Genomic DNA, 15004 nt, shown 5'->3' on the forward strand with positions numbered 1-15004 from the left:
ACTTGTTAAGTGTCTGACCAGTTCTCTGCTGTGTCTGCAGAGCTTCCTTCTGTGCTTCTGCCACAGCCTTCTCTGATGCGTGTTCTTATTTATCCTTTGGAAAAGAGTTATTTGCAGAGATTTCCTTCCTTCATTCACCTCCTATTTTGGCATAGTAAACTTGAAGGAATATGAAGAGGGCTTGTAAAAAGAATGGTGAGGAATCTGGACAGTACCAAAAAACCCCCAACAAACCAACCAAGCCCCAACCATTCCTGTGACTGCTGCTGCACCCTGGAAAGGCATGCTTTTGCTTCCAGAGAATGATGAGTCAGTGTGCTTAGGGCTTTTTGCTAGGACTGTCCTCCTGCCTGACCACTTTGAAATGTCTCATTTGGCTCATCTGATTATCTCTGCTGCATTAAGGCTGGTCCAGTCTATGAATAGGTAGGCAGGGAGCAACACACATGTAGCATCAATACTGCTGTCATGGTACATCATCCTACTATGTTTCAACCAACTCCCAGGAGAGTCAGACACTTCTGTTGTTGAAAGCCACTGTTTTGGAGATTTCTGGGAAGCAGCCACATGCTTGTGTGGTAGATGGAAGACTCATGGCCCCTTCAGTCTTGTGTTGAATGCTGGAATTGTCTGTGGCTTGTTGCTGGGGTCCATGCAGTTAAGAGCTACAGAACAGTTCAGAGGAACGGACATCATATAATGAATGTCAGAGCTTTTGTTCACTAAACTGCAGCGAGATTCAAGACCTTAAATGCATATAATGGAGGCTTGACATCCCCTGTTTACCTTCTGCTTAGTTAATAAGAACAATTTAGTTTCTTTTCCTGGACTGGGATAAACTATGTTAGTGTTTTGGGGGGTGGGCGGGAAGGGAGGACAGGAAGAGAAGGTCAGCTGTTTTTAATACTGGTGTTTCTCTCCATGATCAGGGCATTCTAATTATACCCTGGATAAAATATCAAATTTCAAAGTCCTTCACACGAGGAAGGTTCTCTGTTTTCAATGGCATTAGGTGAATGTGCATCCCATAAACACATGTATCAAATGCATTTTGGTTTTGATTAATATTGGGTAACTATATTGGCTGATTACTCTGCTCCTGTTTGATAATATCTTATTGGGACCAGTGAAGAATTTGTCCCATGCAGAAGTATATCTTAGATGGGAGCTCTCATAGCACTGTTTTCATTTTGCAGCTTAAGAAGTTGTTTAGGGTTACAGTGAACCTTTTCTGACTTGTGTGTTTTGACTGACTGTTGGGCAACAGATAAGGATTTTAAGTAGCTGAATGAGGCTGGTGTGTCTGGCCTGAGAAATTACTTCAGGGGTTTTTCTTTCAGTAATTTAAAAAGCATAGAACAGGAAAATGCAAATGAGTAGGAGGTGGTCATTAACTTTATATTGAAGAGTTTCTTTCTCCTACCCCTCCTTCAGAAGAAAGTGCCTGGTGTGCTTTCTCTTTGTGATTAGTTTTTTTATTAAGACCAAAATTGACTCTATTACATTATTTTCTATGCCAGATAAGCAGTAATTAAATATTTCAGAAGTTTAACACAAGATGCTAAGAAAGCCATATGAAATGTTCTTCAGTTTTTTATTCCATCTGCTCCTGTTATGTGGTAGAAATCTTGTAATGCGTTTCTAAAATAGCATATTTCAATTCTCTTATTTATGTGGCTTTGGAAGTACTGGATCAGGTATTAAAATGTCATGCCTGTTAGAAAAGTACTCCAGGGAGTTTTGTGGTGGGCCCCAAAAAAAGTTATTAGGATAATTGAAAAGAAAAATTTGTCATATAATCCTACTTTTGCTGAAAGGAAAACCAGTACCATCTAGCTACTTTTTTATCCTCCTGTCTCGTTCGGTTTTCAATAATGAGACCAGTTTTAAGCTTTGAAAGACTCTGGAGACACACAAGCCATGTCTAAGAGTGTTTGTAATCTTCAGATAAATACCAGATGAGTGAAGTATACCCCAAGTAATCCCAAAGAGAGAGTGCTTTCAGTTCTAAACTGGCATTTGCTTACCCCTGCCTGTATGGAAGGGAAAAACCTGCTGCTTGAATAAAGTAGTCTTTGGCAGGATTTGGCCAGATGGAGCTTATTCCTGTGTCTACAGAAGAAGTAATGTCTCTTAAGTTTCATGATGCTTTCTGTATTCTCTCCTGTTTTCAATGAAATCTACAAATTTCCTGCTTTTTGTGTTGAGGGATGTTTCTGAATTGCAGACTGGTTCTCTCTCCAGCTGAGCCTGCAGGCAAGGCAGACTTAAGCAATATGCTCTAAGAAAATGTGTGAATTTTCTCATATGTTTCAGTGAGCGTTAATGGGAAGACTAATTAGGACAATTTGAAGCCAAAATTACTGTGTTTCTCTTTGAGACAAATTATTAGAGACATCCATCAGCTGTACTTGGATATAAGTGGCATTCCAAATTCAAATCTGATGGAAGAGTTTAGAATTGGAAGTGAGGAAAAGAAGTTTAAATCTTAACTAAAAACTAATTAATTTTTAATTTAATTAAATTTAGAGTAGAAAATGGAAAAATAAAAATATACCACATGTTAATAACTCTAATAAATGAAGGAGATAATGCATTTACAATTATTAGTGCTTTTAATTTTTGTTTGAAGATCATGTATGGGTAACATTAAGTCAGTATTTTAGACTGAAAATGCTGTATTACATAGTACTATATATATTTTATTAAGTTTTATAGATACATGTGTAGAGGATTTCTTTCTCCTTTCTCTTGCAGATGTAACATATCTAGTCCTAGAAATCTGCATAGCCTAAAACATAGATCAGTTCTTTTTGAATTCTAATATATTCTTATTTTCTTCGGCTATAAAAAGGCCTGGGTCTGCTGCTGGACTGACTTTGTGCTGTGTCAGATTCAGCTTCTAGGTAAGGCTCAATACAAAAGTTAGTTTTCTTGAGTGTTACAAAGCCAGCAGCATCAAGATAAGGAGTTACCTGTACATGAGGAGATGCATTTCTTTCTGCTGTGCATTTCCATCCCTGCTTTTATCTGAGAAGGTAGGAGGGAAGAGCAGGAGTCTCTTCCTGCTCTTCTGCTGCATATTCTCCAAAAGCAGGACTCCAACCTGCACTTTCCATCTCATGATATATATGTTTGAGACTCCAGCTCCATCAGGTCACATACCTTTCTTGCTTTCTTGTCACAGCTTTGACATCCTCAGACAGAGGTGGCCATGTATCTTTATTTCCATAGCAGGGCTGGACTGGAAGCTGCAACCCCTGCTACACAGCATAGCCAGATGTACCCAATTTGTAGTGGCTTCTGATGCAAGTGTCTGATGTGCCATGAGAGAAGACAGGAGGCAGAGCTGAAAGAAGCCGATACTGTACCTGGCACAGGCAAATAGGTTACATGTGGTGGACATATCACAATTTGGAAATGAATAGTGCTGCAGTGTCACCACCTCTGCTGTTGCAATATCTGTGGGCACTGTTGTGTTTGGTCAGAAGACTGTGATTCCATCTGCTTGAAATGGGTTGTGTGGCCTTCTGTCTTCCTCTGTAACATGTCCCACCTCTTGAGCAATATCAAGACAGAACAGCCAATTGAAATGATTCTCTCTGCAGTATAGAATTTTTAAGGAAGGAGTGCAGGGAGGAAGGAAGGTCTTTTGTCTTGCATGCAAAAAATGTTACCTCCACATAAAGTAGCAGCATGATTAATCAGGTAGCAAGCTGGTCCATTTAACTTTATCATAGAATCAGAGAGTATCCTGAGTTGGAAGGGACCCACAAGGATTGTTGAAGTCCCACTCCTGGCCTTGCACAGGACAGCCCCTGAATGTGTTCTCTGGCCGCCATCAGCACCCTATAAATAGGGTTAAACTGTTGGTCCACTTCAACCAGCACTGACAGTTCTGCCAAGTCTTACAGAGAGTGATGTTCTGTAACTACCACGAAAGTAGGCAGCTGGGTAGAAGCAAGAAACTGTGTGGTGTGAGCTTATGCACTGAAACGAGAGGGTACGTGGTGAGGCAAGGACTCATTGGGAGGCAGGAGGGCTTCAGCAAGATTTGCTGCCTTTCTAGGAGTCCTGGCATTAACTATGTAATAAATAGGTATCAATCAAGGAACTGTTTATTCTTTTGTGGGCTATAATGCATTTTTCTCATGAAGAGTGTGACTGTAGGACTGTATTAATTTGTATTGGGCTACAAGTGCAAAAAGTGAAGGAAGTCTGATCCCAAATAGGGAGGAATATTCAAGTTGCAGGTAAGGATATTTTTATTTGGATACATGGAAAAAGAAGTGCTACCATTTTTGAAAGTTGTTGCGCCGTTGGAAGCTCTCTTCCTCTCTATGGTGTGGTATATTGAGTCAAATACGTGCTTTCACAGTATGCTTAATTAATAATAATGTGTACTGGCTTTCACCAAATCACATTAACCTAGTGTAGCCATCGAACTGGTTATGCCAGTTGTACTTGTAGAGCAATTTTTTTTTTACTTTTAAATTATCACAGTATGAATTCATATAGTAGCTGACAAATCTCAAAGAAAGAGGTTCTCTCTAGGTTAGCATAGAAGAAATAGGAAGAATGTATCTGTCTTGCTTTTTGGCAAAAGGGAGACTAAAAGAATCTTTTAATTAGGGCAATTTCATTCTGTCTGTCTGCCATGAACCTGACTTGGTGGGAGCTGATCCTCTAATGAGAGAATTAGGTGTTTATTTCTGGTTGCCCACAGCCTGTGATGCTAAGCACATGTTGGTGGGTGTGTGAGAGCTCTCAGCCAGTCCCCAGTAATCTCTCCTTTTCCTCTCATATCTTTGTTCTGCTGTTCCTTCCTGAATATCATCTTCCTGATTTCTCTGTTCTTGATATTTTGACTTGGGAAAGATTTTATAAACTGATACACATTTTCTCTGTGGTGTCGTATTTGGGTGTGTAAGTATACAGACACTCACTCCTCCTGCCCCCATGCCTGGTGGGATGGGGAGAAGAATTGGAAGTGTAAAAGTGAAAAAACTCATGGGTTGAGGTAAAAACAGTTTAATAATTGAAAAGAAGAAAAAAATTGTAAGGAAAGTAGTAGAGAAATAAGAAGCAAGAAAGGCTGCAAATGAGAACAGTTGCTTACCACCAGCTGACTGTTGCCTGAGCAGCAGCCCCCCAAACCAACCTTCCCCGTAGTTTTATTGCTGAGCATGGTTCCATAGGATATGGAATATCCATCTGGTCACTTGGGGTCAGCTCTTCCAGCTGTGTCCCCTCCCAGCTCCTTGTGCACCTCCGGCACCTTTGCTGGTGTGGTGGGGTGAGAAGGTGAGAAGCAGAAAAGACCTTGACTATGTGTAAGGACTGCTCAGCAGGCGCTAAAATATCCCTAAATCACCAACACAGTCTCCAGAACAAATCCAAAACATAGCCCCATATCAGCTACTGTGGAGGAAATTAACTCCTTCCCAGTCAAACACAGCGCAGGAAGCATACTTGGAAATTGGTGAGATCCAGAAGGGATGAGTAACTCTGTCCAAGTGACCATTATTAAACTGGCTTGTCTCCAGCACTGCCATTTTACAAAGTGCATTTATTGAATTGTTTTGCCTTTAAAAAAGGAGAAGAGGGGTGATGGAAGAGGAACCAGTCTTGGGGCTCCTGAACACCTCTACCATTTGTGGTATAGAAGCTCCTTAGTATTATGTGGGGTGGGTGAGAAATCCAGCCTGGCAGCTTAAAGCTGGGAAATGAGCAATGGTTTCTTTGGCTCACAGGCTGAGAATTCTATCTGGAGCTGCTGTTTCCCGTGCTTAGTGCACTTTTCTTTTTGTAATCATGACACCTGAACAAAAGATACTTAAAAATCTCTCACTTTAATTAGTTTCCATTCTCATGGTTTAGAATGGTCTAGAAAGCCCTATTTTGTCAAGAAACCTCTTTCCTTCCATTTTGAATTTCACCTTGAATTTGATATTTTATCCTATCTGAATGAATGTTAATGAGCTCAGTGTTGTACTTATTTATGTGATAAATTTCTCTTCACAGATCATTCAACTTCAAGTGGTACATCATCATTTAAGCCCAGCCGATCACTGGTTTCTATTCCCACTGCCCATGTGATGCTGTCTAGTGCCAGCTCTTCACTTTCCAAACACAGGGAAGCTTTCAAGTCTGATGGCTCAAAATGGAGTACAAGCTTTGTGCGGTCAGGAGGAGGCAGAAATCAGGGAGCCCTGGACAATTCTCTTGACATGAAAGATACAAGACCTGTAAGAAAATGGTCCTCCTTGTCTAAACTCAGCTCACCAAATAACTTCAGCCAAGATGGAAGTAGTCATTCAGTGGAATACAGGGCTGGTACGGACAAAACCGTGCCACCTCAATTAAGGACAAATGGGCCAAGTTGTTTGCATGACAGCATGGAGTTGCTAAAAATTGAGGACAAAGAAATGGGGAAAAAACGATCCTCTCTCCTGGACTGCAAATACAAATTTGAAACGTGCAGCAAAGATGACTTTGTTTCAGATTCCCCAAGTAGGAGACATGCCTTAGACTTGACCTACAGTGCCTTACCTGAAAGCAAACCTATGGCAGGCGGCTGTGAAGCTTTTGGCCAGAGATACGCGACGCTGGGACAGCAGGCTGTGAGCGGAGCTCCCATACAGCCGGCAGTGAGGACTCAGATGTGGCTCAAGGAGCAGTTACGGGCAAATCCCCTGGACTGCAGGCCTGCTGAGGAGCCCTATGGCGTGGCTGCGTGGCACATGCAGCAGCTTGAAGACTTCAGAGTAGCAGGTGACCAGCCTGTGCAGGTAAGCCTAAAGCTTGGTGTTTGCTGCCATCATGTGGCATCCTGTGTTATACCTGAGGAGTAACAGGCAGTTTTTAATGAAACAGGAAAGGGAACAGGTCCTCCTAACCAGGTGATGGTATTTTTAAGCTTTGATTGGGTATGTTGCTGCTTGTTTCTCAGTAGTAGTTGTTTGTTGGGTTTTCTTTTATTTCTGCTGTCTGCTTACAGTTTACTCTGATTCATTGTGCCTGTCCGCATGGGACTAACATCTTTATCTGAAGCTGGCTGTGGGAAGAGGCTCATCAAGTAGCCTTTTCATTAGTTTTAGAGTAACTGCATAGTGGGGGAAATATGAATGTATTTTGATCTGAATGAGCTTACACAGATGCTGCATTTATACATTCAGGAAAACAAGAATGACTTTTGTGTACTGCAAGGATGAATGAATATTCAGTCTCATTATGCCTAGCACTTAAAAACTGAATTCAGTTTAGTATTAATGCTTCTTTTTTAACAAACTAAAATCAACTAACAGTAGCCAACAAATCTGGGTTATTTAAATAAAGTAATATATGGGGTTGATGCATCATTCTTGAAATATTTTCATATTGAGAATATCAAGCACATAGTTTTAAGAGATAGGTAACCCTTTTCTAACATGGCAATTCACAGTCTGTTTCCAGCTCTTCCCCTAATGGGGAAGTACAGTTTGTGAATGAAGGCAGTATTTAAAATCTACATGTTCTTGTTTACCTGTGTTGGTAAGTTTGGCTTGGCTTGAGAAAAAAGTCCTGAGCAGTTTACTGTATGTAAATTTGTGTGAAAGGCATCTTAGAGTTAGACTAGGATGTTACCTGAGCAGAGATAATCTAGCTGTATGTCAGATTTCCTGTTTTCTTCAGCCTGAAGTACTTTAAGTGATTTACAAAGAGTTGTGCTCAAATGTTGATGTTCCTTCTGCTCTATATTGAAGGAAAGAATGACAAGTTTAGAGATTCTTAACATCCAGTTTTGCTCTTAATGGTGATCTGGTTTTGTTTTTTTGGTGGTGTGGTGAATTTTTGTTGTGTTTTTTGGTGGTGTGGTGAATTTTTGTTGTGTTGGGGTTTTTTGTGTTTGTTTTTTGCTGGTTTGTTGGGGTCTTTTTTAACTTCAGAAAATTGAAGCCAGCTAATATGGCCAAACCAGTAGTAAGCCCTAAGGGTTTCTCTAAATACCTGACATTTTTACAGGTAGCCAGCCTTTACCTTTATTGCTGCAGAAACGCTCATCTTTCTCTAAGCATTTTAAAGATTTTGGTGCTGATAAACTCCCCAGGTAGAGAGCAGAGGCTGATGGGTTCCTCTCACAGCCAAAGGGACAGAGACTGGCTCAGTGCTGAGGCTGGGTCCAGGGCACTGCCAGCTGGGCTCCTGGCAGTTGGCAGCTGCTGGTGGCTTTGAGGAGCACATGAGGGGTTTGGGAAGTGACAGCAGGGTACCGTGAGGGAGCTTGGGCTATCCATTCATTCAGGTCTTCCCAAACACCTGAGACGCGCAGCTGGCTGCAGCCACCAGTGGTGCTGTCTGTGAGATTTGTGATCAGATTGCTGTGCCTGGTGGTTCTCTTCTTGAATTTAAATATACAGAATGACAGAATGTTAAGGGTTGGAAAGGACCTTAAAGATCATCTAGTCTCGACCCCCTCTGCCATGGGCAGGAACACCTACTAGACCAGACGGCCCAAGGCCTTGTCCAGCCTGGCCTTGGACACTGCCAGGGTTGTGGCATCCACTGCTTCCCTGAGCAACCTATTTCTCTGTCTTCCCACCTTCACAGTAAAGAATTTCTTCCTAATATTTAGCCTTAAATTTCCCATTTTTCAGTTTGTACCCATTAGTCCTTGTCCTATCACTACAGTTCCTGTGAAGGAATTCCAGTAGGCTTCCCTCAGATACTGGAAGGTTGCTGTGAGGTCTCCAAGCAACCTTCTCTTCTCCAGGCTGAACAGCTCCAACTTCTTCAGCTTGTTTCCATAGGGGAGGTGCTCCAGTCCTCTTACCAACTTCGTGGTCTCCTTTGAACGTGCTCCAACAGTTTGATATTCTTCTTTATGTTGGGGACACCAGACCCAGATGGGGTCTCACAAGAGCAGAGTAAGCTTTATTTACTTATTTACTTCATTTAGGTATGTGTCTCTTCATCATGTTGTACGTGCCTTTACAACACTTTGTTTAGGATGGGTGTTTTAGAAATTTATTTTTTGTTTATATCAAAGCAACTCCCAGCTTTTGTCCTTCATGTCTCAGAAGTGCTTTCTCACTCTGGTCATGTTTAAATACAGTATGAAGGCAAAGTTAAATGTTTGAAACAAATGAAGCCCTGTATGTGTTATCACAGTTACTCAAAAAGCTGTGTTTGGAGGACAGAGCCAGCAGGGGGAACACGAGCGTTATTTTTCTTTGATTCAAAAACGGTGCTGCACCTTTCTGGGTTTTTGAGATTTGATACTTTGCCAAAAACTGGCTTGCTTGTTTGTTTGTTTCACCTGTAGCTTTTACATCTCCGTGGAGGAAATTCCTGATGGTCTTAGCAAACACTTTGATTGGTACAATCTGGAGTTGTGTTGCTGACCTTGAAATAGGATCTGTTTTATATCCTCAAGTGAGATGTGCTTGTGAAACAGGACCCAGAGAAGGTTAAAGCATGTGCAAGAGCAGTGGGCCTTTGGGCTCTTAGAGGCATCGCCTGCTGTCCCTCCCTGCCCTCTGTGTCTTTCTGACAGAGGTTACAGCTGTAAGGAGGATAGATGCCAGAAACAAGAAACGAGAATGGTTCTTCCTGTCTTGGCACCTGTTTTCTAAAGAAACCTCAGCATCATTCTGCTGTGGCCTTTTTTCAGAGATCACATGTGTACCTGGAAACTGGTATTTTATTATTTCTGAGAAACCAAGAAAACTACAATCCTAAGTGGAATATATATGTAAGAGAGTAGAAGGCATAAGAGGAAGCTGATAATTTATAAAAGGGGCAAAAACCACAGCTCTATAGAAATTTTTAAATTTTTCTTTTCCTTTTAGTGAGGATCACTTTTGCTGTTTTGCTTTTAACACATATATATGCTGATGGAAGTGGTTTTTCTAGGACTGTAGTGGTTTTTCTAGGACTGAAAAAAATTAGTTTATCATTATTTTGCTTTAAAACTATTATTGCCGTGAACAGAGAATACAACAACCTTTGCTTTAACACACAGCAGCATTTCCCATTTACTGAACTAGGAGGCCGTAAAAATCTAAATTAAAAGGCTCTATGTTTTCAAGCAATGGCATTTCTTTAAGTCTGATCCTATTATATATCCTGCTATCTGAATGCATGGTGCTAGTCCAAAAATTAGGTTTAAAATAAAAACATGCCTTTAAAATTGTTGGAGATCATATAATAAGAAGGAAAGCTTCAGAAGGTTGCATATCTACATATTAAATTTTCACAGTGTTTTAAGTATCACAGGATGAATCTCTTTTTTTCTAGCATACAGAGCATCTGTATCATTTCTTCATGGTGTGCTAAATTGTGTCAGAATATTGCAGAGATAATAGGTGGAAATCGCTTAAGTGCATCTTTTCCCTTTAATGTACCAGGTTTAGTGGGGTTTTTTAATGAGGAAAACACTGGAGTGATCATACCACGTATACAAAAGTTGCTGGTAATTAAGTTTTAATGCAATGAGAAATTTAGAGTTATTATAACAGTTTTCACTGGAAAACAGAAAAGGAAGAAAGTGAACTGCATGCATATCTAAACACTGGTAAACAAAGCTATAAAACTTTAACTGAAAAAAAGTCATAGCATTTTTCAGATAACAGTGTTGCCACATAAAACTTCATTCTTAAATGTCTACTCAAAGCTGGGGTTTTTTACAATCCTATCAGATCAGAAAATTAAAAATTATTAATATCAACATTTTTCCTGTATCACATTTTGATGAAACCATATTTCTTAGGAATATAAAACTTATTAACATGAGAGATTATTACTTTTAGCTAGCAGAGTGAGCTCCTTTACTGTGAGCCATAACTAAGCTTTTATGGTCTGTTCCTTTTGCTGTGAAGTTGGTAGCCCAACAAATGGGATTCCATTCATAATAATGTGCTTGTAGGTTCAGTCTGGAGTAAGTGCTAGCAGATGATGAGAAACCAAACTTGGACTGTGCTTGACTGCAAAAAGAGCCTTGGCGCTGGTTAGCTGATAACTTTGCCAGCTTTATATGTCATGTCAGGAAAACGCATATTTCAGTTTCAGCAGCGTATTTCAGCATTTGTTGGGGATTCTGTCATGTTCATTGCTGGCTGAGAGGAGGCTACTGGGATTGTATCTGGGAGTTGTTTCCCCATACTTTAATGGCAAAGTTTCTCACAGACTTCCTTGGTATGTAATTTTTGATCTGGAAATACATGATAGTTTGTGGCAGTAGGATCATCTTCCTCAATTTATTAAAAAGGAATAAGTGATTTTATTGTTTTGTCAGGACCAACTGTTGTCATCATGGTTTCCCTAAGAAAAGGAAACTTCTGAATATACAGAAGGTCATGCAGACAATAAGCTTTTGTAGCCCCAAGCAGTATGTCAGTGAATAACCATTTTGTTGGGAAAACTGTTCTTACTCTACTTTGGACTAGAGTGGGTTTCCTGTTTGTTTCTGTGTTTTTGGTGTGCTTTGAGCCATCTATGTCAAGCATCAGTGGGAATTCTCCGAAGTAGTACACAACTATGTAACCATTACCACATATATCTCTTGTATATAAATTCACAGATTTTTTTTAAAGCGGAACATTTCAAGATTATCAAAATAAATGATGAAGTGCTTATGGTGATGTAGCTGTGCAAAGTTTTGTGCTTTAAGTGTAAACAGATTGGAATTCATACTACTATAACTACTATCAACATTAGAAAACTATGGGTATATAGTTTGCAGAAGCTATTTCAAATGTTTATTGCGCGTATTTCAGAGCAGGTGAGAAAAGCGCTTTCATTTTAACTATCTGTGCTGCTCTAGGCCATTGTGCTGGTTTGGCTGGGGCAGAGGGAATTTCCTTCATAGTAGCTGGTATGGAGCTATGCTTTGGACTTGCACCAAACTGTAGTCCCATGCTAACTACTATACTGTGAAGAAAATTAACTTTATTCCAGACAAAACCAGCACACTAATGCTCTGTAAGCTTTGGAGCAGGTAGCCTAGAGTGGAATGTGCATACCTATTAATGGTAGGACTCCCTTAAGCTTTTGGGTTTGCTGGGCCTTTTCTTGTGAAAAGTCTATTCATAGATCCAGTTTAGATGAGTCTCCTGCAGATAACTGAACCACCCCACAACAACAGTGATCATACGGAAATTCTGAGTGTGAACATGTACGGATCAGCTCTGTAATATACTCAGCACTCAGCAGTGTATGTGCTGAATCAGGGATGTGCCTTTGGCAATAGGAAGCTGGAGCTGGGGCTTCCCCCACCCATGAAACATCATCTGCCTCTTTTGCACGTGTTAATATGCATATGGCAATAAATTTACTGTGCAATATGTATTTGTTGGTGCACACTGTTCCCATGTTTCTCTTGGGGAAGTGAGATGCTGAGAGGAAGTTGTTTGGCTCCAATATAATGTATGAAAATCTGCTTCTGGTCCCCTCCTTTCCCAGCACTTCTCATGTATTTAGAGCTACTTCCTGGCAAATCATTCCAACAGAAGTGTGCTCTTGTTGGTCACTCTCCTTCCCAGGACCCTGTGGGGAAACTACATCATCATTGTAAAGAGCCACAAAAGAAGGTCGTGTAAGAAGTTTTTGCTGCATGCCTAGAGGTGAGGACAGGCTATGGACTGATGATTGCACTGGCAAGTAACAAGTGGTCTGTCAAATACCGCTGGAGGGCCCTCACACTCTCACTTGACCTGTGCATAAGTGGTAAATCCTCTTACTGAGGCTGTAATGCATCTTGGGTCTGTGCAGATGCACTTACTGCTGGTGTATGTGCTGGTGTTAAGGGTTTTCTGGGCAGAGTTATGATAACCTTGGGTAATGGCCCTTTGTTTTTCAGTTGTTTTGACAGCTGCTTGTTCTGATATGCTGGATAACAGAAGGCTTCTGGCTTTTTGGTGTTCCAGTGAACCACAGGTGGTCAAAAAAGGTCTAACTAATAATTATGTTTTCATATTTAACTTTCACTTATCCCCATCTCTGCTACTGTAAGCTGCTTTGCAGGAATATCTTTGTTTCCATTTACAGCATCTGTGCTTTTCTCTCCACAGGCAATTTGATGTGTTCTGTCAGCTCAATGCTGGCATTTTGGTTTGCCTTTCTTGCTGTCATTTCCTATTAAGTGTATGTTCTACAGAAATCCCATTCTAAAAATGTGGTATCTGCTGTCCCCTTTTTGCAGAAATTACATTCCTTGAATGCTGCAAATAACTTGTAGATCTTTAAATAACAAGCAGCTGTAGCAATGAGAAACTACAGTAGCTGCTGAGGTATTCTTGGATTTCTTCAGGTACTCAGCAAGGCTCTAGATGCTTTCTTCACTCAGTGGCAGATAGACACTTGTGCACAGCTCTTGGGATTGCTTTCTGATAAATTTAGGGTGTGAACACATTCTCTTACTGTCGGATATTTCAGCCTCCGCAGTCTTTGCATACTTATATTCAGGTAGTCTAAAGTGTCTACATTATCATTGCAAAATCCTCAAGGCAAAATCTGAGAAGGAAGCAGAGCCTTACAGAGGTTCACATCAGCTTCACAAGGATAAATGCGAGCACTAGAACCAAGACAATGAGCAGAAAGTTGAGTAGCAGGTTGAGACCCCTGTTGTTGGCAAGATCCATAATGTGTATCAGTCTGCCCTCTTGTGCCTGCAGCAGACTCTTAGCTGTAGATTGGGGTTGCTCCTTCAGTACAAAGCCATGTAGGTTCACATGAATTTCATTGTGTCCACAGCTCTTTACCTGGTTTTACTTTCTGCCACTTAAGGAAAAAAGTATGCTTACAATTGCTAGTTGTTTGGTTTTTTTCTGGAAAAGGATTCTGGATGCTCCTACAAGCCTTTTTTCTCAAATACCTTAAAAATAAAATGAAATGAAATTAAGGTTAATGATAACTTTCAATCCAGTATTGAAGAATTTCTGAAGAACTAATAATTGGAGGAAGAACTTGAATTTTTTCATGGAATTTGGCACTTCATTGACTTTTTTAATGTGTATGGTACTTTTCAGGCCTATTGAATTTTCAAAAGAATGACTGTTCTGAAGACTTTGTCTGTTTCATTAATAAGACTGTTGAAAATGACTTCCTTCTAAAATACCTCTATAGGTACAACATGCCTCCCCCCCACACACTTTCTTATCTGGGCAAAATGTTTCTCTGTTAATAGATGTATTTCCTACCCTTCTGGGGTTTGGCATCATGCAGTGCAGTCGTATTTAGCCAGCAATGTGCTGTGTAAGGTCCACTGCACTTTTGCAAGCACCTTATGAAGAATCTGGATGGAACTGGCAGAGGATGCATCCTTGATGCTTTTATAGCACATATGCAATTACTTATTTTATGATAGCATTAATAACTTAACAATTGAGTTTTATTTATAGAAATATATATACATAAATGAAAGTAACCTATAAACCCACTCAGCCCTAACACTGCAAACAGTTGCCAAAACTTCATTTTAATAATCAGCTACATTTTTAGGGAAGATCACAAGAGGGCAGTGTTTTATAGTTTTATACTGATACAAAGATGTAAGTTCTGGCATTATTTTACCTTTAAAAAAAAAAGACTTATAAAGCAATCAGTCAGATATTACAGTAAATATAGGGCCTATGTTAAATAATTTAAATTACCAGGGTTCATATTGAGGTGAGTATCAATTTTTAAAGGAATACTTATAAATATGTTCTGGTTTTTTGTGTGGTTTTTTTTCTCTTTTTTTCCCCCTATCATGGAGGTCAAAGCTAAAAGGACTACATTTGTTTTAAAATAAGATATCTCTGGATCTTGCAGGATTTCACAAATAATTTTCCAATTGTATTCTGTGAGGCACTACTCATTAATAGCCATACAAATACAGGTATCTGGTCTGTAACCTATAGTGTATTAGTATGCTTCCAAATATAAACAAAAACACTCTCTAAATTAATGTGTTCAATTACTCTGCTCTAATTTTGGCAGAGAGGATATAGATAAAGTATGTTTCAGCATACTTTAAACAGTATAT

At 40.0% G+C, this 15004-nt stretch overlaps 1 protein-coding gene across 2 annotated transcripts in view; it reads left to right on the forward strand.

Moving 5' to 3' along the window:
* Positions 1-15004, forward strand: part of CEP85L (centrosomal protein 85L) — a 106341-nt gene that overhangs the window by 37112 nt on the left and 54225 nt on the right. For both annotated transcript variants that reach the window (XM_082302876.1, XM_082302877.1), the window contains one exon: positions 6025-6791. In XM_082302876.1, the coding sequence (XP_082159002.1) occupies positions 6025-6791 (767 nt within the window). The remainder of the gene's footprint in view (positions 1-6024; positions 6792-15004) is intronic.

The sequence above is a fragment of the Coloeus monedula genome, assembly GCF_965178545.1.
Source record: "Coloeus monedula genome assembly, chromosome: 2".
Lineage (NCBI taxonomy): Eukaryota > Metazoa > Chordata > Aves > Passeriformes > Corvidae > Coloeus > Coloeus monedula.